This window comes from Podarcis vaucheri (assembly GCF_965113315.1).
Source record: "Podarcis vaucheri genome assembly, chromosome: 16".
Lineage (NCBI taxonomy): Eukaryota > Metazoa > Chordata > Lepidosauria > Squamata > Lacertidae > Podarcis > Podarcis vaucheri.
In genome coordinates this window covers 14,084,958-14,110,863 of record NC_138754.1, presented here as the reverse complement: position 1 = coordinate 14,110,863, position 25,906 = coordinate 14,084,958, and the positions used below count along the sequence as shown (strand labels likewise).

Below are 25,906 nucleotides of genomic sequence, written 5' to 3'. Positions count from 1 at the left end.
GGGGGTACTTGCAAAAGCGAGCGCCCTCATTTGAAGACTTGCTACTGGAACTCAGGCAAGAAGGGTTGCCTCCAACCTGCCCTTGCCCCAGAGGTCCAGAGACTTAGTTTGGGGTGAGGAGACTAGTATCAGTACCAGAACAGGGAAAGAGTACCAGATGTGGCCCGCAGGCCAGATCTTCCCTTCCCTTACCCTTGCGGGCCAACTTTGACAGTTAGGAAGGGCTGGCCACCTGCCAATCACCTGAAATAATGATGACGCCGGCTGACAATTTGAAAAAGGCTCACCTTTGGAGTCCATTTGCACTGGATAAAAACAGCTTGGAACTGGACTTCAGAAAGTGAGACCTTTCAGTGCTTATCAGCTGATGGGCACCAAGAGACATCGCTTTGAAATCCCTTCACAGGGGACTTCAATACAAAATGCTTGCAGACAGATTTCAAAGTGATGTCGGGAGTGGGTACGTGGGTGTAGTTTGTGGGGGGAGGAAATGGCCTTGTGGGTCAGAGATTCCCCACCTCTGCCATTCACATGCCCATCACTCCCAGCAAGAAAATAGGGGTATTTGCATCGTTTCCAATAAGAAAAAAAACCCTCCAAGAGAAAACGCTCTGGTGGAGCTGTGGGGAACCCTCTGCCACGGCCTTCCCTGCTCCCAAATTTGGTTTGGGGCTGTGTCTAAGGGAGGAGAAGGTGACAGTGGTGGAGGCAAAACCCTTTTTGGGTTGAACTTCAGGATGCATACCTTCCTATGGAAAGGAGGCCAATATATTAGGGTAATTCCAATGGTGCCAATAATGGGGCTGAGGCAGAGGGGCAAACTTTGAAGGCTTTAAAAAAAAGTGCTTTGGCCTCCCTCTCACTCTAACAGTGAGAGAAGGTTTATTCTCATGGGGAGCCACTACTCCTTCCCATTCCTATTCAGCCAGAATGGAGGTCCATACATTGTCAGGGCTGTGTTGTAGGCAAGTGTTTAAGGTGAACCAGGAACCAGAAGTCATAGGACAAGACAGTAATCAAGACCAAAGAAGGGGAAATGAGGAAATGGGGACAAGGAGCAAGCCAAAGGTCAAGGCCAAAGGTCAAATCAGGAGACGGGGGTCAAGGAGCAAGCCAAACTTCAGGGCCAAAGGTCATATCAGGAGAAAAGGTCAAGGAGAAGGCCAGAGGTGAGGACCAAAGGTCGAATCAGGAGATGGGGGTCAAGGAGAAAGCCAGAGGTCAGGGCCAAAGGTCAAATCAGGGAATGGAGGAGGAAGTCAGACGTCAAGACCAAAGAATAGCCAAGGATGCTCAGGAGGCCCTCATTGTTCAAGGCTTAGCTGGGACAGGAAGCATCTTTGCACTGCTTCCTGCCCTGAAGGATCCAATAGCTAGCCTGGGTGGGCAGAGTCAGAGCAGTACCAGAAGGTTCTTGATGGGGAACCCCATGACCTGCAGTTCTGTGATTCATCACACGGGACGGCGGCACACAGACAGATCCCAACAGCGGCTGGTACTTGTAGACATACATGAAGATGGGAGGCCGGCTGATGAGTTTGATCTCCAGCTCTGAATGAGAAGTCGGCAACATCTATCCCCAGCCCCAGTGGTGCGTCAACATTCCCTGTCCCACCCCCCTCCCCTCCGCCCGGCATTCGCCTCATATCAAAAGCCCTTCTTTGCTTGCAGATCGCATCATGACTACGGTGCCCTTGTAGGGCCTGGTGTTTCCATCCTGCCAGCGGATGCAGCCGGGATCCGAGGCGGGCGTGGAGAACTTCTGCGGCTCGGAGTAGATCTGATGCCTCGGACTGGAGCCTTTGTAGTTCTCCCCCTTGACGTATCCAGGAACGGAGTCGATTGCTGCGGGATAAGCATCTTTCCCTTTAGCGGGGTAGTAGTGCTCAGAAACATCTCCTTGCTCCGAGCTGGGGGGAGACGGGATTTCGGGGGCCAGGACGACGCTCACGTCGCTGTCGGGGGGAGACGTCATCTTCACCTGAACGATGGGGGAGGCGTACTTGCGGCACTGTGTGTACTGGCCAGTCCGTGTCTGGTAGCCGCCAAGCAGGGAATGGAGGCTGCTTGCGCGACTGAACGCCTGGCTGCACGGTCTGCTTGGAGGAGCATCGGCATCCACACTGCAAGAAACAGGGCAGGGGGCGGGAAAGGCAGGGGGAAACCACAAATCAGCTCAGGGTTAGGTGAAACGTGCATCTCCTGCAACAAAATGTTGCAGCACAGAGGCTTTCATCCTGACAAGCGTTCCAATCAGCCAGCAATGTTTCATTTCATGAGCGTGGGCACAAAGGAAGCTGCTTTAAAGAATCTGGTTTTACCTCAGGGGTCAGCAACCTTTTTCAGCTGTGGCCCAGTCCACCATCCCTCAGACCATGTGGTGGGCTGGACTATTTTTTTTTTGGGGGGGGGGAATTAACAAATTCCTATGCCCCACAAATACCCCAGAGATGCATTTTAAATAAAAGCACACATTCTACTCTTGTAAAAACACGCTGATTCCCGGACCGTCTGTGGGCCGGATTGAGAAGGCGATTGGGCCGGATCCGGCCCCCAGGCCTTAGGTTGCCTACCCCTATTTTAGCTTATTGTTTATCTCAGTTCTTGCTTCTGAATGTTTTAAACGCTTGCCTCACAGTAAAGCGATGGACTATGCTGAATCAGCAAATTTAACAGCTAAAAATAAGAGAACTTAACGACGGCTGTCTTATGGAAAAATGGAAGCCTTTTTCGGATTACTTAAAGAAATACTGTAACATGATGAGTTCGCGAGCAGGATCTGAACCATGAGCAACAGAAAGAACTGGAGGTTATTGTAATTAAGGTTCTGGTATACAAGAGCAACAACAGAGTGCAGCAATGGCGTGGAATTAAAAACACCACAGAAAATGGGATGGGAACCCGATAAAACAAAAGGAAAATTATTATGCATTGAAAGGTTTATGTGAAATTTTATAAATAGATTAATAGAGCTTTAAAGGGAAGAATATGGTTAGAATGTGTTAAGACAATTATAGGATAGAAAACAGAGAAAGATGGGAAGGAATTGCTCAAACAATTAATGGAAGTGGAATACAAAAAGGGAGGCATGAGGAGGTCGAGGAAATAAGGGAAAGAAAGACAAGATGTTGAAATTGGGTTGTGTTTTAAATGGTTTTTTTTTGTTTTGTTTTGTTTTGCTTTGTTTATTTTATTTTATTTTGTATTGTATTGTATTGTATTGTATTTTCTTTATGGTTTTTTGTAGTGTTGTGTTGAACTTGTTGGAAAATTAATAAATATTATTTATTTAGAAAAAGAAAGGTTTATGTGAAATTTGTGGAAATTTAATAAAATTTATTTAAATGCCTGTTTCTTTGCAGTAATTTGAATATTTTGCTCTTTTTGTAATGTGCTTCTTACAATCAAGCAGTATATACAATGTTGTGAAATCAATAGTAATAAATATTGTATTAATAAATATATACTGAACGAGACCATTGGCCCATCTAGTGCAATATTTTCTACACTGACTGGCAGCAGCTGTCTGGGGTTTCAGGCAGGGGACATTCCCAGCCTTACCTATAGATGCTGGGGATTGAGCAGGCACCTTCTGTATGCAAAGCAGATGCTCTACCATTGAGGCTCCGCTCCTTGCCTCTAACACACACTTCTGCAAACCACATCTTGTGGCAGGGAGTTCCATAAGTTAACTAGGTTATTGTTTTGCTACCCTGAATATGAGTCCTAGGGGCTGGTGTTGCTTTGAATACCAGCACTGCCTGTCCTGGGAAGAGATCTGCCTGCCAGACCTGTATATTTGTGAATAATCTGTAATATCCGTGCATTATGAAGCCATTACAAGTGCCCATTTCTCTCTCCGCATAAGGAAATTGAGCTTCTTAATTGTTTCCTCTAACTGCTTGGAGAAGGGAGGAGCACAAAACCATTACACTAGCCTGCTCTTCCCATGCTCAGAGCAGTCCATTAACAATTACTCATAAAATTCATTTGTTTACTGCTGAATTCCCTGCTTGGTTTTTTTTTTTTTGGGGGGGGGTGTTTCCTATTCATTCTTTTGCTCTGATTAACCTTGGAAGTCCCTCCCCCCTTTTTTACTCCCCTGGCTTGCTTTTAGAAATTATAGTGTGTAATTCTTCTCCAACGCCTCCACTTATTCCAACCCTTCCTTTTGAGATGTGAGAATGGAGACGAAATTTGATTCTGTTTGCCTTTAAAGAGTGAACTGGCCCACTTTGCACTTCCCAAAACAATTCATGAACCAAATCACAGCCATCCTGTGATGTCTGCAATTCTCTGGAGTTTGCAGAGCCCTAACTACGGGGGGTGGGTGGGGGGAGCTAGCCAGGTTTTTTGCCCCGGGAGAAGCCTCTGGGAGGTGCCCTTGAACCTCTTAGCCTGTGCGTATGTATGCAAATGTGCATGGGGGGGGTTGCCAAATGGGGTCTTAGACCCGGGTGAAATAAAGCCTAGTCTCGCCCCTGCCTTGGGCTACAATACTCACCAGATCTCGCTGGCTTTGGTCTCCTGGTATTCCTGCTTCGGCTCCTGAGTGCAGCCGGAACAGCAGCAGTCCCAGCAATAATCCTTCCCGCAGTAGCAACCTGGGCAACCGCTACACCAGCTTTTCCCGCAGCAGCATGAACAGCACCAGATGATCCCCCCAATGATCAGGGCCAGGGCCAGGAGGGGGATGATGACGGATCCCGCGATGATCAAACCTCTTTGGTAACCTGCAATGAAAGGGCTCTTCAGTTACTCTTTCTCTCGCTCCCTAATACAGTGGTACCTTGGTTATCAGACAGCTTATTTGCCGAACAGATCGACTCCCGAACGCTGCAAACCCAGAAGTGAGTGTTCCAGTCTGCGAAAGCTTTTCGGAAGCCAAACGTCCGACGCGACTTCTGCTTGAGTGCAGGAAGCTCCTGCAGCCAATTGGAAGGAGCACCTTGGTTTTTGAACAGTTTCGGGAGTCAAACGGGCTTCTGGAATGGATTAAGTTTGAGAACCAAGGTACCACTGCAGTGGCATAGTGTGGGGGGGTGCAGGGGGGGCCGGCCGCAACATCTGGGGGTTAGGGTTAGGGGGCGCAAATCCACGGGTTAGGGGGCGCAAATCCACAGGTTAGGGGGCACAAATTACTTGCCTTGCCCTGGGTGCTGACAACCCACGCTACGCCACTGACCACTGTATTACAGTAGATGCGCTATTTAAGCCTGATTTACTTGCGTGATTACAGTTTTGTGTGGTGGTGGGGAAATGAATGAATGAAGAGCAAAGGGGAGAGGAAACAGTTGAAAGGTGTTGTCCGAGATCTCACGAAGACCCTACGAGATCTTGCATGACCTTCCCAGGTTTTGTTGCTGCAGAAAGAGGCTGTGAGCCATCCGCCTTGCTTACCTGCTCTGGGAAGGTTGCGCAAAGAACTCTGTGGGGCTCCTACAACATATTGTGAGGCCCTCTGAGATCTCAAAAGAGATCTTGTGAGATTTTGGACAGCTCCTCTAGGAGGCTATCTTATCATCACCTAACATTCCCATGAATCAATTTTCTACAAAAGTAAATAAAATATCTGCCGCCTCTCCTGGGACCCCTTTCATGTTTATTATTTATTTAGCAGGATTTATATACTGCTAAACAAACAAACAAACAAAACCCCTTGAAATGGTTTACATAAATGTTCATTAAAACAAACACCCCAAAAGCCCAACTTTAAAAACAAAACATGTAGTAAATTTTAAGAAATTGCAATAAAAATGTAATAAAACAACATGTTTGGGCAGCTATGAAGCTGGTGGGATGTGGGATGGGGCGCGTGCAGCCCTGTTTTTAAATGGACACTCCCCCCCAAAAACAGGGAAAGTAGTGCTGAACAAAAATGCCCCCCCCCCCCGCATTCACTCTCCCACATACCTGTGCCTGTTTTGTCTGGGTAAGTTGCCTTAGTGACAAACCCCGCCCTCGCTTACCTCCGCCAAAGTAGATGTCCACGGAGCAATAGGCCACGCCAACATTATTCCGCACACTACACTGGTAGGTACCCACATGGTCTTCGCACAAATCCCTGATGTGGAGGTCTCCAGGGACAGAGCCTGCAGAAACAAGAGTGTGAAGGGCTGGTTAATTGGAATGCTTCTGAGAAAGTCCAGAGAGCCTGATCCTCGTCCGAGGATGCCGCTATAGGAGTGGTGTCCAAACTTTTTTCAAAGAGGGCCCGATTTGATGAAGTGAAGGGCTGTGGGGGCCGGCCAAAGGGCCAACCAAAGTTATTGACCTTTTTTTAGGATTGAAGTTTTTGAACTTCTTTTAGGATTGAAGTTGTTGAGGTTTTTTTTAAGGATTTTACCCCAGGAAATAAACTGCCACAGGGGCCAGATTAACCTGACCGGCGGCCTGGATTAGGCCCCTGAAATGAACTTTGGACATGCCTGCCCTATAGTTTTCCTCCCCCTGGCCCCACTGTTGTCGTCACTCACCCATTGATCCTCCAGGGGGCATCCAGTCCCTGAACTGATGTCCATGCGTCATGGACCACTGGTAGGTGAGTGGCGGTGAGCCCGTGGAAGTGAAGCAGCGCAGCGTGACATCCGCCCCATAGGCTATTTCACCGATTATCGAGCATTGCGGGAGTAGGGGTCTTTCTAGATTGGCAGAGAGAAGATGTCAGTTTCCTACTACGGCAGGGAGCCACCAACCTTTCTAGATCAGCGAGCGTCATAAACTTTTAAGGGTGCACACACATAGTAGACAAAATACACTCCACGGAAACCCATCTCTCACCCTTCAAAATATTAGGAAATATTCCTTGAGAAAAACCTCACATTTTGGCAAACAGAACAATCCCCAAAAGCCATTTTGAATCTCCCGAAATGACCTCAAAGAAGAAGAAAATGGGGGAAAGCTTTCTGTCAGGGAACTGACATCGGAGCTAGAGGCGGAGGGAAGGCTCTCAAATGATGCTGGAGAAGGGCCCAGCAGGGAGAGAGGCAGCTCCGCAGATGGGGAAGCAAATCAGCGCAACACCAGGGATATAGAGGGGCTGATGGGGGAATCGGCGAGAGGGCTCCAGGACTCTTCACCGGACACCAGCGGGGAGAGCACGGGTCCTCCGCTACCCACGCCCACCCTGCGCAGAAGACTTCCGCACAGAGAGAGTAGGAGGAGACTGGGTGTCAAACAACTTTTATGTTGGAAAAGATTTAAGAAACGCCCACTGACGGATTCTGCTAGCGACTGAGGCAGTCACGAAGTGAAGGGCTGCCCAGACTGAAAGGTTTAGCAAGGCAACAAAGCCTGGAGAGGCGGCAACTTACGCACGAGCAACCCATACACATTACACTTTCCAATTGTCTTTTCGCTTGCAAATCCCATCAACAAAACTGCCTGGAATCTAGGGGGCTTACCCACTTGCCGCAAATCCAAGTTTCTGTTAAACTGAGCAAACTGTCAATAGGTGTAAGTTTGTAAATAAGAGATTCAGGAACTAAAGTATTTACAATCTCAATGGAATGGTCAGGCTCCCCAGGAAATGCCAACAGTGACCATTATCAGGACCCTGGCAAACAGGATTTATGTTGTAGACCACCTCCTGTGATGTATGTATGATGCTTTTAGGGTGGTCTTTGGCTAAGGGGTTGGGCAATTTCAAAGGTCTTTAAAGGTTCCTGCACACTGGTCTCTCTTACTTCTTTACAAGGAGGTGAGGGAACTCTGTTGCAACAGAAAAATAAAGTTTTGCCTTGCTTTCACTGCATCCTGCCTCCATCCATTCATCTCTGACCGACTTGGGGAATCAGTCCCTTGGAGAGTTGGGCAGCAAAATCAACCCCCCCCCCAATTTTTCTGTAACAGTGGGCATATATGGATTTTTTGATGAGTGCTGTGGGTACCACCCTTTCTTGTCACTTCTCTCCCCCCATCCCTCCTGCATATAATTTGCACTCCACACCTGGTTGGATGCTACCTATTCATTCAAAGAAGGGGAACCTCAAGTCCAGGGGCCAACTGTGGCCTCTCAGGCTTTGCTAGCTCACTCTCAGCTTTCTCCCTCCCTGGCCCTACTTTGCACACCAAGGGCTTTTGCAGAGCAGGAATGTGTTCTTAAACTCTGATTTAGGGTTGCATCCCGTGCTAGACCTACTCAGAGTAGACCCACTGAAATCAATAAACATGACCCATTTAGAATAATAGAATTGTAGAGTTGGAAGGGACCCAACACGAAGCTGTCACGTACGGGGATCGAACCTGAAACCTTGACGTTATCAGCACCATGCTGCAACCAACCGAACTATGCAGGCATTCAACTTGGGTCCATTGATTTCAGTGGGTCTTTTCTGAGCAAGACTAGCATGGGATACAAGCCAATGCCTGCCTGGGCTGAGGAGAGAGAGGTGTGTGTTTGGAAGCTAGATAAAAATTGCATGCATTGCTCCACCCACTATTGCCTCTGGCCCCCCACACCACTGGTAGTGGCCCTTGGAAGGCTGTCCTGGAAGGAATGTCACCCTCAGGCCTTTTCCCACCCCTGCATTAACAGATGAGGATCTGCCCTCTGAAACATGCTTAAGGCTACAGTCTTAACCCCTCCTGTTAGGCAACACCACCACCACCCCAAGAATGGCACAAGAGATGAGGTCCACCTTGTACAGTGATGGTCACTTTGTGGCTGGCTTCTGTGGTCTTCTTCACCTTGCATTCGTATGTGGCTGAGTCAGTGATCTGCACGTCGCGTAGTTGCATGGAGGCATCATACAGGCTGGGATCTGGAGAGATGAAACCCACCCTCTGCTGGAGATCAGGAGGTCCAGGGTAGATGACACGGTTATCATGGTAACTCAGGAGCTTGTGAGGAATCAGACAAGGAGAGGTTGATGGAAAACACATTGGACAGAGGAGAGTGGAGCTTTGTGCATTTTATGATGCTAGTCCTTATGACGGAAAAGTTATGTTTTGACATCAGCAGTGCCCACAGAAATCTCTGAAGCCAGAGGAATGTGCTGAGTAATAGTTTTAGCAGCTGACCTAGCCTAGCTCAACCAGAATCTTTTATTCAAACTAGTAAAAATGGCAAACTAAAGTAAGTCATGCAAATGTCCATCATTTGCATATTTTGTGCAGGTGGGAGAGAACAATTCCTTAGGGACACAGGAATTTGCTTAATTATTTAGTATTATTGTTATTTAACTGGGGGCAGAGGCTCTCTTCTCCTCCCTGAATCGCAGAAAACAGCTCTTTGGAGACAACCAAACCAGTCTCAGGTTCTACTTGTGTGCACATTTCTTGGGTGCAGGACTCATGGAACTCTGTGGGGTTTACTTCTGACTTGCCATGTTGGCTTGGCCTGCAACACTCTCCTAGCAATGCAGGGATCTCAACGCTAAGGTGTTCCTCTCTTTCTCGAGCTGGGAGACTAAACCCAGCGACTTACAGATGCAACTACATTACTAAACTGTAAACAGAAACACAATCCATCTCACACCAACGGGGAAGACTGTGACCAGGTGAATGGTTTGCCTGCTCAGTCTGCCGCCCAGATGCTCACTGTCAATAAGCATCTTCAGTGCCCCTGTTCTCCCTTTTTTATGTTTATGCTGGGCTTGGACCAGGCAACTCTTCAAGAAGAGCAGGAGACTCCAACATGGCACCCATGAAAAGGCTGAATAAATATCCCCTCAAAAATCCACAGTGCTCTTCCTGCTCAGTCAGCCATTTTGTGACTGACGCCCACAACACTTCCTCAAAATAATAATTATAATAACAATTATTATTATACTCCACCCATCTGACCGAGTTGCCCCAGACACTCTGGATGGGGATTCTAAGTGTGCCGACAGGACCCCCCCCCAAAAAAAATTGGTGACCCCTGAAGTAGCAGATGCCTTCCAATAAGAGGGTTGTCCTCCCTGAAGCAGAACCCACGATCACCCTACCAGCAGTCTCAGCAATCACTAGATGCCCATCTCTGCCAGGGAGACGGGGACACAGGGTTTGAAAACCACAAACTCACCGGGTAATCCTGGGAATGTGGACCTGGCCTCACTTGCTTCCATTCAATGTCCCAGCCATTGTCCGGAGTGTCGTCTTCTGGGTCTGATGCAAATGGGCACCCCAGCTTGACCGACTCCCCTTTGGGAAGGTAGATGACATCCTGCCCCTTTTCCTTGATCCTCACAGCAAAACAGGAAACTAAAAACAAAGAGCCACATAGCACATTAAACCAGGTCTTTTTTAAATTAAACAAACAAACAATTTTTTATTGGTTTTTAAGCAAATACAATAACCATTAAACACTTATCCAGCAGTACAGTACATCTAATAGTGTTTGTTTTATCCATTGTTTCTAGACATAACACTTACACATTCAACATTCAAACATATTACTTAACATACACTCTCCGCTGAGAATATTGAGCAGCTGGTGTAAGAAGATTTTAATTTTTGGTCATTAACATAGTCAAAGAAGGGGTCCCGTTTCTTGGAAGGTGTCTCTGTTCATTAGGCTTTTAATTGCCCTCCTGTGTCTAGTGAGACCTTGCTGTATCCCAGATAATATTCTCTCAGACTAAAACCAGGTTTTTTTCTACCAGAAAAGGTTTTGCAAAGTGTTGAGAGCCAGTGTGGTGTAGTGGTTAAGAGCAGTAGTCATGTAATCTGGGAAACCGGGTTCGCGTCTCCGCTCCTCCACATGCAGCTGCTGGGTGACCTTGGGCCAGTCACACTTCTTTGAAGTCTCTCAGCCCCACTCACCTCACAGAGTGTTTGTTGTGGGGGAGGAAGGGAAAGGAGAATGTTAGCCGCTTTGAGACTCCTTAAAGGGAGTGAAAGGCGGGATATCAAATCCAAACTCTTCTTCTTCTTCTTCTTCTTCTTCTTCTTCTTCTTCTTCTTCTTCTTCATAAGAATGCGGCAGAAGTCCACTACCACAGAATTCCTGACAGGCCATCCAGTCTGTGCTAAAGAACCTGTAATGAAGACCCACCAACCTCTGAGCAAGACTCTGTTCCACTGCTGAAGGTATTGTCGGGAAGTTCTTCCCAATGTTTGTCAAAATCCACTTCCTTGCAATTTGAACTCACTGGTTTGTGACCTCTCTGAAGCAGCAGAATGCTATGAAGATGGCTATTAAGAACACAAGAGCCCTGCTGGATCAAGGCAAAGTGCATGCCAGTGAAAGACTGAAGAAAGAGGCGCTGACGATGGCCACTAGCTTGAACAGCTTTACAAATGAGAATAATAATAATAATAATAATAATAATAATTTATTTGTACCCCACCATCTGGCTGGGTATCCCCAGCCACTCTGGGCAGCTTCCAACAAAGATTAAAAATACATTAAAATGTCACACATTAAAAACTTCCCTAAACAGGGCTGCCTTAAGATGTCTTCTGAATGTCAGGTAGTTGTTTATCATTTTGACATCTGATGGGAGGGCGTTCCACAGGGCGGGCGCCACTACCGAAAAGGCCCTCTGCCTGGTTCCCTGTAGCTTTGCTTCTCGCAATGAGGGAATCGCCAGAAGGCCCTCGGCGCTGGACCTCAGCGTCCGGGCAGAACGATGGGGGTGGAGATGCTCCTTCAGGTATACTGGGCCGAGGCCGTTTAGGGCTTTAAAGGTCAGCAACAACACTTTGAATTGTGCTCAGAAACATACTGGGAGCCAATGTAGGTCTTTCAGGACCGGTGTTATGTGGTCTCGGCGACTGCTCCCAGTCACTAGTCTAGCTGCCGCATTCTGGATTAGTTGTAGTTTCAAGTCACCTTCAAAGGTAGCACCACGTAGAGCGCATTGCAGTAGTCCAAGCGGGAGATAACTAGAGCATGCACCACTCTGGCGAGACAGTCCGCAGGCAGATAGGGTCTCAGCCTGCGTACCAGATGGAGCTGGTAGACAGCTGCCCTGGATACAGAACTGACCTGCGCCTCCATGGACAGCTGTGAGTCCAAAATGACTCCCAGGCTGCACACCTGGTCCTTCAGGGGCACAGTTACCCCATTCAGGACCAGGGAGTCCTCCACACCAGCCCACCCTGTCCCCCCAAAACAGTACTTCTGTCTTGTCAGGATTCAGCCTCAATCCATTAGCCTCCATCCTCCAACCGCCTCCAGGCACTCACACAGGACCTTCACTGCCTTTACTGGTTCCGATTTAATAGAGAGGTAGAGCTGGGTATCATCCGCATATTGATGGACACCCAGCCCAAACCCCCCTGATGATCTCTCTCAGTGGCTTCACGCATATGTTAAAAAGCATGGGGGAGAGGACAGAACCCTGAGGCTCCCCACAAGTGAGGGCCCAGGGGTGTGAACACTCATCCCCCACCACCACTTTCTGGACATGGCCTAGGAGGAAGGAGTGGAACCACTGTATAACAGTGCCCCCAGCTCCCAGCTCCTCTAGACAGTCCAGAAGGTTGTTATGGTTGATGGTGTCAAAGGCCACTGAGAGATCCAGCAGAACCAGGAAACAGCTCTCACTTTTGTCCCTAGCCCACCGGAGATCATCAACCAGTGCGACCAAGGCAGTTTCAGTCCTATGATGAGGTCTGAATCCCAATGGGAAGGGATCCAAATGGTCCGCATCCTCCAGGCTTGCCTGGAGTTGTTCAGCAACCACCTGCTCCATTAGACGGATCACAGAGAATAAGGCTACTACCCTCCGTCAGAGGCAATACAGACATTCCCACACTTATGTGCGATAAACTTACGCACGTCTGTGTATATGCACGGCTCCGGGATATAAATAAAGAGATTCAAACCAGGAAATGGTGGGAGAGAGCTGGAGAGCCCCCATGGCTCACCAGGAGACCCTCCCTGCAGCCCAAAGAGGATGCCGTTGAGGGCGAAGGAAGCCCCAAAGAGACTGGAGGTGAAGTGGGGCTTTGTTTACACTGCTCAGCCTCCTTGCCTAGCAGCTGAGGTCCTTGGTAGCGCAGCCACTGCCACAGCCGCTTTTCTACGCATCATCCGGCCTCCAGCCAACCCCAGAGCTTCAGCTCTAGTTGAAGAGAGAGTTGTGTGGAGAGCAAGTAGGAAAAAGAGCTGGAGAGCAGGGGGAAACGGGCATTTAGAGGCTTTTTAGAGGGTGTGCTCCACTTACGCGATTTTCGCTTATGAGTGCGGGGGCCTGGAACTTAACCCCCGCCTAAGTGGGGGGGCGTGGACGCCTATATACATCTGAGAACCAGTTGCTGGAAACCATAAGATGGAAGAGAGCTGTATTGCTCATGTCATGCTTGGGGTTTTTCCCCAGAAGCAACAGGCTGGCCACCGTGAGAACAAGATGCTGGACTTGGGTGGGTCTTTGGCCTGATCCAGCAGCGCTCTTCTAATAATAATAATAATGTCCCGTGACTGTAATTGGTTTTAACTTTCATCTGCCCCACCTGCAATAAAACATGTTTCTCCCGTATCAGTCCATAAAGGTGTAACTCACCAACGCTTTGACATTGCCCCCGAAGGCACAGCCTTCCATTGTCTCCAGAGATGGATGGCGACAAGTTTTCAACATATGGTTTTAAAGAGTTTTAACTTTCCTTGGGAATCTGCTGGTGAACGGTGGGTAATAAATTTAGGAACCACCCCCACCACAACAGCAGCAAAGTTCCTTATGTTCTGAACTGCACCACCGACTCCCTCTTTGTTTTCTCAATCCAATTCAAAGTACTCCTTAGGATATTCCAAGTCATGCACGATTTAGCATCAGGATATCTGATGGACCTGCCTTCTGCTATATTCATTTATATTTGATCTATATTCTGCTTTTCAACTGAATGATCCTCAAGGCGACTTACAGGGGGCTGCAATTAATAATATATTAAATTAAATTATAAATAAAATTTAGAAATAAGTGGGGCAGCCGGGGGGGGGGGGAGAGAGAAACCTCACCAAAGCACCATACAATTAAAATACCACAAAGTACAAACAACAATTTGTGGGGCTACCCTTGGAACTTCAAGGGCAGCCCTCAGAAACCTCAGCTGGTCTAAAACACATTTACTGGGGTCAGGGATGATGAGCGCTTTAGTCCAACAACAAGTTTCCCACCCCCTGTTTTAGAGACTGGATTTTTATTACTTGCCTACCATAATTATTTTTTACTTTGCTTTTCCACACTGATTATTATGATGTTTTATTATGCTTCTCAATGCAGCTGCTTTTAAACTGTTTTACTGCTGGCTTTTACTGCTGTTTCTTCCTTTTAATGCATGGCTGCTTTTATTGTGTTTTTCGATTTCCCTAAGCCACCTTGCCCTAGTTCGCACGGCATAGTAAGCCCCTTTGCTCTTCTTGGGTCCTTTTCGAGCCATACTGACCCATACTGAGAACGCTATCCAAACTGGGAGTCATAATCTTTCTCCTCACTCAGGTTTAAAATTGAGGTTGCATAGAATGGTGCACTGGGATTTAATTTATTAGCAAGCTTCCTTCAGTTGCTGCCCTTTCTTTAGAGAGGCAGTCAACACAGCTGCAGCAGTAACAATATTCCTCCTCAGGAAAAAAAGTGTGGGTGCCTGTTTATATATCATCTGCTGCCCACTGTAGCACCCAGTAAGTGGCAGCCATTTTGAATTATCCAGAGTTCAACAAGCACCTCAGAAAAGGGCATTCTGAAGGGAAACAAAGCAGTGGCTGCTCTGATTCTCTTCCCCACATACAAAACAATAATCATAATCATAATCACCGCTCAAAACATAGCTGAAACAAAACAGGCAATTTCAACAGCTGTGGAACAGTCCTTGTCAGTCCAGTATGGCCCTAACCTGATATTAGGATTATTTCCTACCCTTTTGTTGAAAACACAGCGAGTCTCTGGTGCTTGTTGTGCTTAGTCATACCTGCTGTGAAAACTGAGATCGTTGTCTAGGATTAAGATAATAAACGGGTATGATAATAGTTTAGAAACATTCAGAAACCTGTTCCCCAACTCTATCTAATTAAAATTATGGGATACCCTCCAACAGTCCTTGTTTACTTGGAACAACCCTGATTTTCTCGCCCTTGTCTCCAGGAAATCACGGTTCCCGTAGATTGAGGAATTGAGTAAAGAAAAGGGCGTAAGCTTGTGCGTTTCCCCAAATGGGAATCCAGTTTAGGAATCGGAGCTCTGCATGAGGAGCTCCACTCAAAAGCATTGTCAACACCTAAAATGATCATTATAATGATAAACCATTGATGGGAGGGAGGTTCAAGTACTCAAGATCAGCCCTGCTAGATCAGGCCAAAAGGCTGATCTAATCTAGCATCCTGTTGGCCACAGTGGTCAATGAGATGTCTCTGAGAAGCCCACAAGTGGGGCATAATAACTGCAATAGCCCTCTCCCCACATGCAGCTCCCAACAGGGATATTCAGAGGGTACGGTATATTGCCTCTGACAGTGAACGCAGGCATTGTGGGGTCTGATAGCCCAATCTCCTATGAATTTGTCCAATCCTCTTTTATACCTCTTCATGTTCGTGGCCCTCACATACAGCTGGTGGGAGTGAAATCCATGCAGAGGACTAGCCTTGTGGGCTGGGCCGGCCCTCCCATTAGACGGGTTGAATCTCTTGCCTCAGGCGGCAGTTCACAAAGAGCAGCAGACTGGTATCCTTCAACCAGACCACCTGCTCAGCCACTGTTTGGCTCAGTCACCCTCCGGCTGGTCCACCTTCCCCACCCTCTCCCTGTGCTTGCACTGACATAGCTCTGTGGCAGAGCATCTACATTGAATGCAGAAGGTGAATACGTGGCAGGTTGGTCCGGGGAGAGAAATCCCATCAGTGTGGAGAATACTGGAGTAGGTGGCCTAGCGTGGACTGACTCAGTAGGATGTAGCTTCCTCCGTTCCTACTGAAGTATGAGGAAGCAACAGCAAAGGTCACTAAGCTGGTGGCGTCAGTGGCTACAGCACATCCCGCCAGTGGGTAATATTGCAGCCATTTTGAAACTCCTTTGCTGGTAGAGATCAGTGAGATCTCTGCAAGGACGAGGGGAAAATGGCTCTGCACTTACTCTGCCCCTTATGACTCAGACTCCGTTCTGCACCAGGAGCCTTTGCTTCTAACTATTGTTAAGAGTTTGGGTTTTCAGATGGGTGCCAGACCCCCCTAATCTAGCAAGTGTTAGAATTTAATACAGATTTCTAAGGCTTGGAATAGCCAGGCTAGCCGCCTGCTGAGGCGATCGCCTGGGTGATGAGCCATTAAGGGGAATTCAGGGGTTCAGTGCGAGACGGCAAATGGGTGGGGGCCCCTCCCTCAATGGAAAAACCCAGAGTTTGGAGCAGAGGTAGCAGTGATGTGACCTAGAGGTAAAGCAGCAAGCTGGAGAGAGAGTCAAAGCAACAATTGAGACTAGTGTTTGATTTCTGTTTGAATCCAAAGCTGTAGCTATGGGAGAAACAAGACCCCTTTTGGGGTATTAATGCTGTGAACCCCTCCACCGCAGGCTCAGGTTGCACATATGCATAAACCGTATATCCCAAAGACACCACAGTCTCCTCTGTGGGAAACATGAACCCTGGGTAAGTGCCTGGAACCCCTGGAATCTCACACCACTCAGAGTTTGGGGTGGTGTGCAACACTGTGGTGTCAGAAGTGGAGTTTCCAGAGTGTGGGTGGGCAGCTGAAGGGCTTGGGCAGCAAACAGATGCAGTCAGTAGCTGAAGGCAAGAGGGAAGATGGTGCCTCAGAGAAAGGTGAGCAGGCTAGAGCTGAGGAGCTGCTGCTGCTTGATTTCTCCACTCCTTGAGAGCACGCTGTGGGGAACGGGGCGCAGGAGGAATTGGAGGTGAGTGTGAACGTGCAGGAGGAGCAGCCAGCACCTGAGGAAATGATGGCGTTTTCTTTGGTGGAGGAAAAGCTCGAGGCCTATGTGCATGCAGCTGGCTCCTGCTGAATTGGGAGAGATAAACCCCTCAATGATTTTGGCCCTTGGGTGCCCCAATATGGCATTGTGGGGTGGGAACCAGTCCCTATATTGGGTGCAGCCCTTAAGTAGTCTGAGCAGCCATAGGACCCTCATCCAGGGTCCTATGAGTTTTGGGGGCAAGAGTCACTGTGAGGGTTATTTTCCTTTGTTTGGGCCCGTGAAGCATTTAAGTAAGCAGAGGTGGTGGGATTCCTGGCTGCCATTTTGGGTGGACTGAGCCACCTGATCTTGAGTATAAGGACTTGTGCCAGGACTTGGATTTGCACTTTGGGGCAGGGGTTGAAGTGGATGGGCCCAGGGGCAGTCAGAGGAAGAAAGAGAAGGAGACTCCCAGTGTGCCTGTGAGAAAGCAGATGTGCTCCTAGAGTTGGGTCTAGCAGCCCTGCTTGCAGCTACAGAAACTGTTTTGGGACTCAAGTGTGAGTCTGGAGCCCCTGATCCACAACCTGAGGTGAGCCGAAGTGAAACTGAAATCTGGTGCTGTGATTTGAGCCTCGAAGTAGCTGTTGATCTACTGGGACCTTTGTGAAATCCCAAGGAAAAGAGTAATGTAGGCAACTGCATGGTGTGTATTGGGACTGCTTATTCGCTGCATGGATTCTTCCTGCAAATTTTAGCATTTATTATTATTATTTTTTAAATGCTGTTATTTTTGCATGCTGGAAACTGTTTAATGGTTTTTAGGAATTGTAGTAGCACCAGGATAAGGATGAGCAAGGGTAACGAAGCTCTAGTACTAAGGCTTGCATCCTGTCTTAAACATGTTGGAAACCCATTATTTTGGGGCTGCCAAATGTGGGAGACTGGGTAAGCTGCTTTGGGATGCAGAATTGACTGGGAGTGTGCACCAAGGAGAAAGAGGGAGGCCTTAAGAGATCCTGATGGACTGGAACTTGCATGAAAGAAATAAACTGTTACTCTCCTGGTGTTGGATTAATAGTGTAATTATGTTATATTATTAGTTTTTGATGATATGTGTTGCTAACTTGTCTGTTATTTTTCCGCAGGGAAGCTGTACTTTGCTGTTTGTTTGTACATCTAGGAACAGATGTTCTTGGGGAGGGGGTAGTGTTATGAGTTAGGAGCATTAAACTGATCCCTCTAATCCCTGGATCCAGAAAGTGATAGAATTTAATCAAGGCTTCTAAATCTTGGACTAGATAAACTAGCCTCCTGGTGAAGAGCCATTAAGAGGGATTAAGGGGCTCGGTGTGAGATAGCAAATGGGGGGGGGACCCTTTTGTTTGAATCCAAGGTTGCGGCTATGGGAGAAACAAGACCCTTTTGAGATGTTAATGCTATGAAGCCCTCCATTGTAGGCTCAGGTTGTCTATATGTGTAAATAAACCATATATCATAAAGACACCACAGTCTCCGCTGTACGTCATTCCAAAAGTAGACACGAACCCTTGGTAAGTGCCTGGAAGCCCTGGAATCTCACGCCACTTTGAGATTGGGGTGGCCTGCAACACTATTATAATTAGCAGCAAGTCGTGGACATCCTCCACTTGTTTGACCAAATTAAGGGGTGCGAAATTGGGGTCAATCTCAAGCAGGCAGCATCCTTGCCAATCTTCCCCAAACACCTCTTTCTCCTGCTTTCCTTCCTCAAGAAACTCACATTTTCCCCATGACTTAAACCACTTACTGCTTAGTGCCCAGCTGCAAGAAACATTAGAGGATATACAATTCCATTTGCTTAGAAGAGGAGGCAAATTGGGGTGCGGGGCATTTTGCAGGGAAACTGAGGATGGCAAGAGCAAAGCCAATAATGGGCAGAGCCAGGGACAGATGTTCTTGTTCAACTAATCTGGAATGCCATGATGAAAAATGAAGGAAGACAATCTCAGAAGGGGAGTTCCCAATCTTATGCAGAGCTGCTCTGCAGGAAGTCTCATTGGGTTTGTTTTCAAACAGGGATATCATGGATACCACCTACCCACAAGGGCTCCTTTGTGGGGAAGGGTAGAATATAAAGTTAATAATAATAGTAGTAGTAGTAGTAGTAGTAGTAGTAGTAATAATAATAATAATAATAATAATAATAATAATAATAATAGTTTATTACAACACAGCTGCTGTTCTGGAAAACAAAGTCCCTTCTGACCATAGCACACACAAACAATATAGAAGTCTACCAGTTTGTTTTCAGACAGCTAGTTGGGATTTTTTCCCACCCACTAGCCATACAACCGGAGGAACATAACAACAACGATTACTAATTAATAATAATAATAATAATAATAATAATAATAATAATAATGTAACATTGCTATTAGGTTGTCGCCAATGCTGGTCTTACCCAGAGTAAACCCACTGAAGGTAATAAGCACAACTAACAGGTTCATTACTTTCAACAGGTCTACTCTGAGTAGAACTTAGGTACAACTTTTCCTATGTTGTGAAGGCTGAAATTTCAATTAAGTGGAGCAGGGTCAAGATATTAACTGATATGCATGAAATTTCAGATATAGCTATATAATCCCTAGTGTAGTAAGATAAGACCTTTGGAGCAGGCATTTTCATTAAAAAAAAATTATGAACCACCCTACTTTTCAGTGGCGGCACCGCTGTCCCAGGATGTGGTTGCCAGCAGTGGCGTAGCGTGGGGGGTGCAGGGGGGGCGGGCTGCACCGGGCGCAACATCTGGAGGTTAGGGTTAGGGGGCGCAAATCCACCGGTTAGTGGGCGCAAATTACTTGCCTTGCCCCGGGTGCTGACAACCCACGCTACGCCACTGGTTGCCAGGCTACTCTAGATGACCATATTACAGATGTCCTTTGACGCTTTTTCTTCTCCAAGGCTTTTAATGATTAGTATTGCTGCTTTTCTCTGCATTTATTTATTTATTTATTTATTTATTTAAATTTATTTAAATCTGCTTGCCTGCATTTTTATTATGATGATAAAACAGAATAAATTGAATACAATCCTTTCAATTAAAAATGACGGCATTGTAAAAAAATTAATGACGGCATGCGTGTATACTAAATTGTGCTTTTAAAAAAAAATATTCCCTCCCCTCTCAGCTTAAAGATTCTCCTGGTAGTGTGCATTTATCCTCACAACAGCCCTGTGAGGTTGGTTAGGCTGGGCCACCAGAATGGGGATTTGGATCCTCTAGCCACTGATACCCCAGCCACTACACCACACTGCCTCTCATCAAAGGCAACACTCTTTTTCTTCATCGTAAAACAATATAAAATATTGGGTTCTCTCGTGGGCTATTGCCCTTTAGTTTGTGCTCACCTCTTCTTTGTCGCTTTTACAACACAGAAATTAAATGCATGCAGAAAGAAAGAAAGAAAGAAAGAAAGAAAGAAAGAAAGAAAGAAAGAAAGAAATGTAGCCTTACCTAGCATCACGCAGAAGACGAGGGATCGAAAATCCTTGTTCCCTGGCATTGCAAAAAAATGAAGCTGGAGTTCTGTGAAGAGCGGGTGCTGAAGAGGCTTGTTGCAGGCTCCAAGGCAGGCAGAGTCTGTCAACTGATGATCTGGAGACGGGTGTCAAATCTTCTCCTGGGCTCACTTAGTCTGTGCTGTCAGGATTCCTTTGGGTTGACTTGCAGCAGGTGACTGAGGGCCTCTAAACTCTGTAAAAGGAGCCAGTGACCCATCCCAGTTTCCTTTGAAGTAATTGCAATGCACACTTAACAATTAGGTCACACTTTCATCTGAGAGGTTGCCAAACACACACACACACACACACACACACACACACACACACACACAAAACCAAAGATGTGTGCATGTCAGGCCCCTTGCTGGGATCCACACGCCTAAACTTTAGAGCAAGTCCGTTCAGTTTCCTCAGGTCTTTTATTTATTTATTTTTGAAATTATCCTAAAATAATATGTTACAATGAAAACCACAGAGCTATTTGCTGCTGGGCTTTGGATCCAGGATGTGGCATAGAGCACTTGAGGAAGGGAGCTTTTCCTTTATTTTGATGTATTGTGCAATTAATATACAATGAGCTTGCTGCCCTGTGATCCAAGCACGCTTGTAGAACATTTCCCCTCCATTCTGCAATTTGTTTGATTATTATTTTTTAAGCACAGAATTCCAAATTTTTCTTCACACATTTTTACCTAAGAGATGAGCACGTTTTTAATCTCAAAGACACATTTTAGTATGTTTTTGAGCTGCATAAACGGCAACATTCGGAGAAGAGGATTGTATTTTGACCTGTGAAGTAGTCCAGGAAGTGAAAATAAAGTCAATTTGCTTACAAAATGCCCATTCAAGCATCTCTGGTCCAAAATGACTCCCAGGCTGCGCACCTGGTCCTTCAGGGGCACAGTTATCCCATTCAGGACCAGGGAGTCCTCCACACCCGCAGGTCTTCCATTAATTTGTCAAATCCTTTTGTAAAACCATCCAAGTATCACTTCCGTAATGCCCTGGTGTCACGGTGGGACATCTGCAGCACTCATAGAATCATAGAATCATAGAATCATAGAGTTGGAAGGGACCACAAGGGCCACCGAGTCCAACCCCCTGCCAAGCAGGAAACACCATCAGAGCACTCCTGACATATGGTTGTCAAGCCTCTGCTTAAAGACCTCCAAAGTAGGAGACTCCACCACACTCCTTGGCAGCAAATTCCACTGTCGATCAGCTCTTACTGCCAGGAAGTTCTTCCTAATGTTTAGGTGGAATCTTCTTTCTTGTAGTTTGGATCCATTGCTCCGTGTCCGCTTCTCTGGAGCAGCAGAAAACAACCTTTCTCCCTCCTCTATGTGACATCCTTTTATATATTTGAACATGGCTATCATATCACCCCTTAACCTCCTCTTCTCCAGGCTAAACATGCCCAGTTCCCACTCCTTGTAGGGAAGGAGAGCAGGCCAGAACGGTGGCTGCTAGGTGGCAGCTACCCCAAACACTTTCGCTGACACTTTCACCAAAGGGGCAGCGCACATTTAAACAACAACAATTAAACCTCCACCCCCCACAGGTCCAGCTTGACAGGTGGGTATCATAGAATTGTAGAGTTGGAAGGGACCACCAAGGCTCATCTAGTCCAACCCCCGGCAGTGCAGGAATAAGGCTGTTTATTTCATTGCATGGCATTGTGCTGGTCGTTGGGGCTGCCATGCACAGCTCTATTGCAAGCCTCAGGGATCCAGTTGATGGTTGATGCTTACAAGAGCACTGGGCAGAGGACTCTGCAGTCCCCTGCCATAGTCCAGGCAAGTCTTTGCCTACCCCATACACAATGTCATATATGGCGTCCAGTGTAAGGCAGGTGGGGCCTGGCTTGAGTAAATTAAGCTAAGTGATTAATCACCCAAATATTAATCAACCCTAATTTTTAAACTAATGAGTTCATCAGCAATTTTTTAGTACTGGAGAAGTAAGAAGGCCCAGTCAGTGGGTCAGTCCACTGGCTGTTAACCAGAAGGTTGATGGTTTGAGCCCACCCAGGGACAGTTGTGGGTAGGATCCCTGCATTTCAGGGGGTTGGACTAGATGACCCTCAGGGTCCCTTCCAACGATGATTCTATGATATGGCTGGCCACCTTTTTAATGTTTTTGGTTCGTTGTGACAGCAACACACTGAAACCGATATAGATGCAAGAAGAAAACTGTCATGCCCTTAACACCTTGTATCATTGAATAAGATCAAGCCACAGAATAATTAAGCGAGGAAAGCTACAACCCAGTTGGGACAAACTTCTGAGGCGGCAAAGAGATAGGATCAGGCTGCCTTAAATCTAAACCACCCACCACTGTCTGTTATTAGGAAAACCAAAGTATCACCACCCGAAACTGTTTAGAGCTAGACATAGGAACTCACTGAGGTGGTACATTCATGAAATTCACCAGCGTTTTAGCTACTTGCAGAACTCTGCTAAGTGTGCACACAGCTCCACTGGATGTGTGTCACAGTGTTGTCTGTGCAGGGGATGTACAGAAAGTTTGTGTGTTAATTTTATGAATGTATACTGTTACATGCAACCATTACCCAAATATATGCCTTTTTGAACACATTATCTGCCTGGAGAACTGCATTGCAAAATTCAGAGAAGCGCAGATTTTGAAGGATGGCTGTATTTTGCCTGGCACATTTGCTTTGGAGATTGCAAATTAGGCAAGCTTGCCTTCAAATGTCAACTGAATCAAATTTCTCCTTAATCCCTACTCCCCAATAAATGGGGTACCCAAAATATTCCTTTGTTGGGGGAGGTTCCATTTGAACTACACATTTAAAGCAGTAGTATACCACTTTAAACAGTCATGGCTTTCCCCAAAGACTTCTGGGAATTACATTTCATTCAGGGTGATGACAGTTATTGGAAGACCTCTCCCCATTCCAGTGGCGTAGCGTGGGGGGGTGCAGGGGGGGCCGGCTGCACCGGGCGCAGCATCTGGGGGTTAGGTTTAGGGTGCGCAAATCCACGGGTTAGGGGGCGCAAATTACTTGCCTTGCCCCGGGTGCTGACAACCCACGCTACGTCACTGCCCCATTCCCCTCACAGAGCTACAATTTCTCAGAGTGGTTTAACAACCAGTTGTAGCTCTATGAGTGGAATAGGGCTCTCTCAACAACTCCCAGCATCCTCAACAAACTACAACTCCCAGGATTCTTTGTGGGGAGCCATGGCTGTTGAATGTGGCATGATAATGCTTTAAATGTATAGAACAGGATGGGGCCAAAATCCTTGCTTGTGGAGAGCTAACAAAAGGGCGAAGGCTGTGCAATAAAGTGTGTTACTGAAGGTACGGTGTCCAGTGAATTATTTGGTGGTGGAATGAAAGAGCAATCTGCAATCTGAAGCTGCAATACAGGTTGTCCCAGACTCTTAGTATCCATCTGCTTGCACAAGGCTGGGGAGCCTGTCAGCCTCCAGATCAGTGGTTTCCAAATGTTTTCGAACCTCTGCCCCCTTGATTCCACCCACAATGCCCACTACTCTGCCCTATAAAAGGCATTGTGCAGAACAGTGGTTTGCATGACCAGCTAAAGAAGATAACAACACAGTAAAATTCAGCACTCCCATGAATTAAGATGCAAGGGTGAAGGAAATTGACAGCATGTAATCTTTATACATGAGTGGCTTCCCAAACATGCACAGCCCTTCACCTACCACAGACGTGCGGTAACTACTAAGAAAACCAATAGCTATTCCCGATAATTGTGATTAGTGACAACTCAGAGTTGTAAAAACATACAAACGTGACCAAAGGAAATAGCTTTGAAAGCGTTAAGAGCAATAAAGCCTTAAATAAGAGGTGAAGAAGGTGTTTCTCTCTGGGCCAGGGTTTCCTAAACTTGGGTCTCCGGCTGGACTACAACTCCCATCATCCCTAGCTAGCAGGACCTGTGGTCAGGGATGATGGGAGCTGCAGTCCAACAACAGCTGGAGACCCAGGTTTGGGAAACACTGCTCTAGGCTCTAGCCTGGTCCATCGTAAACAAGGAATAAACATTCTGGGAGGGGCCCAACTCCAGCACCCCACTGCCGCCTCCTTGCTTCTTACTGCCCCTCTAGGTACTCTCAGTCCCCCTACAAGGGGTGGTAAAGGTAAAGGGACCCCTGACAGTTAAGTCCAGTCGCAAACGACTCTGGGGTTGTAGGCTCATCTCGCTTTATAGGCCGAGGGAGCCAGCGTTTGTCTGCTCCGCAGACAGTTTGTCCAGGTCATGTGGCTAGCATGACTAAGCTGCTTCTGGCGCAACAGAACACTGACACCAGAGCAGCGCATGAAAACATTGTTTTCCTTCCCGCTGGAGTGGTACCTATTTATCTACTTGCACTTTGACGTGCTTTCGAACTGCTAGGTTGGCAGGAGCTGGGACTGAGCAACGGGAGCTCACCCCCGTCGCGGGGATTCGAACCACCGACCTTCTGATTGACAAACCCAAAGGCTCAGTGGTTTAGACCACAGAGCCACCTGCATCTCAGAACAAGGAGTGGTACCAACCACTTTGAGAACCACAGCTGCAGATGTTGCTGACTCCCATCCTCCCTCACTATTGGGCAGTGCTGGTTGGGGTTGATGGGAGTCAGATTTCCAAGATACCTGGAAGGTCTCTAGCGCCCACATGCCAGCCCAGCCCAGGCCAGATCAGGCTCCCTCCCAAACGGTACCTTGCTCCACGCCTCTCCAACCGTGCATCCGGGCCCTGCCTCTCCGCTTTCTATCATCCTGCATCAGGAAGGGAAGGAAGGCAACCTGGGCACAGACAACGCCCTGCACCTTTCAATTAGAGTTTGACAGCCTGGAGCTAATTGGCGGTGACTCGTCCTCCAAACTAAACTCAGATGTAATTTATGAGAGCAAGCAAAGGAAACAAATGTTTGGATTCATCGCAGGGCAGGGTGCCTTGCTAAGCCACTAGGCATTTTGTGGGACATCCCTCATTTTCACCAAACGGCAAAACCAGATCTGGCGAGCGTGTGGCGAATGTGTCTATAAAGTTTACAAGGTTCAGGTGCCTCCCTTGGTTTCAAAAGTTTTCGTGGGGAAAGGACTCGTACTAATCACTATTCACATGTATATTGCGCTTCGGCGTATGTCATCATAAGATCTTTGGTCTCAGGGCTCCTCACAACAGCTCAGAAAGATAGGCCAGAGCAGATTGCACATGGAGTTTGCACAACCCCCCTGGGCTTTTTACAGTTAATTAATTAATTTACAATGTGTATATATTGTTGGGTGATAATGCCAAGGCCTGGTGCCTGCCCTCCAAAGCAGCGTCGCCCGGGATTCATCACTCCAGTCTCCCAGCACGCTGATGTGGTCCGTATCAAGGAACATGAGCACACGATTAGCAGAGTTCAAAACAGAAGCTCAGCCTTGAGGAGTAACATCTAAGCCTAATTTATTGCAAATTAAATCAAACGTAACAGAACAAAGAAAACATGGCTTCTCTCTCTGTCTTTCTTCCTCAGAGAGAGAGCAGCAAAAGCAAAAACGGAACAGCGTATCTCCATTTCCCCTCACTAGACTCCAACAATCAGGGCTGGAATGTAAATAGACAG

At 47.1% G+C, this 25,906-nt stretch overlaps 1 protein-coding gene across 5 annotated transcripts; it reads right to left on the bottom strand.

Moving 5' to 3' along the window:
• Positions 1 to 1,626: 1,626 nt before the first annotated feature.
• On the bottom strand, positions 1,627 to 25,092 carry LOC309520853 (V-set and immunoglobulin domain-containing protein 8-like). 5 transcript variants are annotated; one of them, XM_082202795.1, is made up of 8 exons: positions 25,013 to 25,092; positions 20,266 to 20,505; positions 10,007 to 10,185; positions 8,640 to 8,841; positions 6,477 to 6,641; positions 5,970 to 6,092; positions 4,505 to 4,733; positions 1,627 to 2,123 (listed from the first exon to the last, which is right to left on the bottom strand). In XM_082202795.1, exons 2-8 carry the CDS (start codon positions 20,312 to 20,314, stop codon positions 1,643 to 1,645), a joined length of 1,428 nt encoding a protein of 475 aa, XP_082058921.1. In that variant the 5' UTR covers positions 20,315 to 20,505; positions 25,013 to 25,092; the 3' UTR covers positions 1,627 to 1,642. The 5 variants fall into 5 exon arrangements, with proteins under 5 accessions (XP_082058921.1, XP_082058924.1, XP_082058922.1 ...); XM_082202798.1 differs by lacking the exon at positions 20,266 to 20,505 and having other exon boundaries at positions 25,013 to 25,041; XM_082202796.1 differs by lacking the exons at positions 20,266 to 20,505; positions 25,013 to 25,092 and adding an exon at positions 15,658 to 15,755.
• Between the last annotated feature and the right edge of the window lie 814 nt (positions 25,093 to 25,906).

What these genes read in the sequence shown, in the direction of transcription:
- LOC309520853 (XM_082202794.1), bottom strand. Translation starts at nt 15,530, where the DNA reads ATGGGAGGGCCGGCCCAGCCCACAAGGCTAGTCCTCTGCATGGATTTC. An exon ending in GGATTTCACTCCCACCAGCT is followed by an intron (nt 10,186 to 15,469) that starts GTATGTGAGGGC and finishes CTTTGTTTTTAG; the next exon opens with TTTCCTGTTTTGCTGTGAGG. An exon ending in AGTGACCATCACTGTACAAG is followed by an intron (nt 6,642 to 8,639) that starts GTGGACCTCATC and finishes CTGCCAATCTAG; the next exon opens with AAAGACCCCTACTCCCGCAA.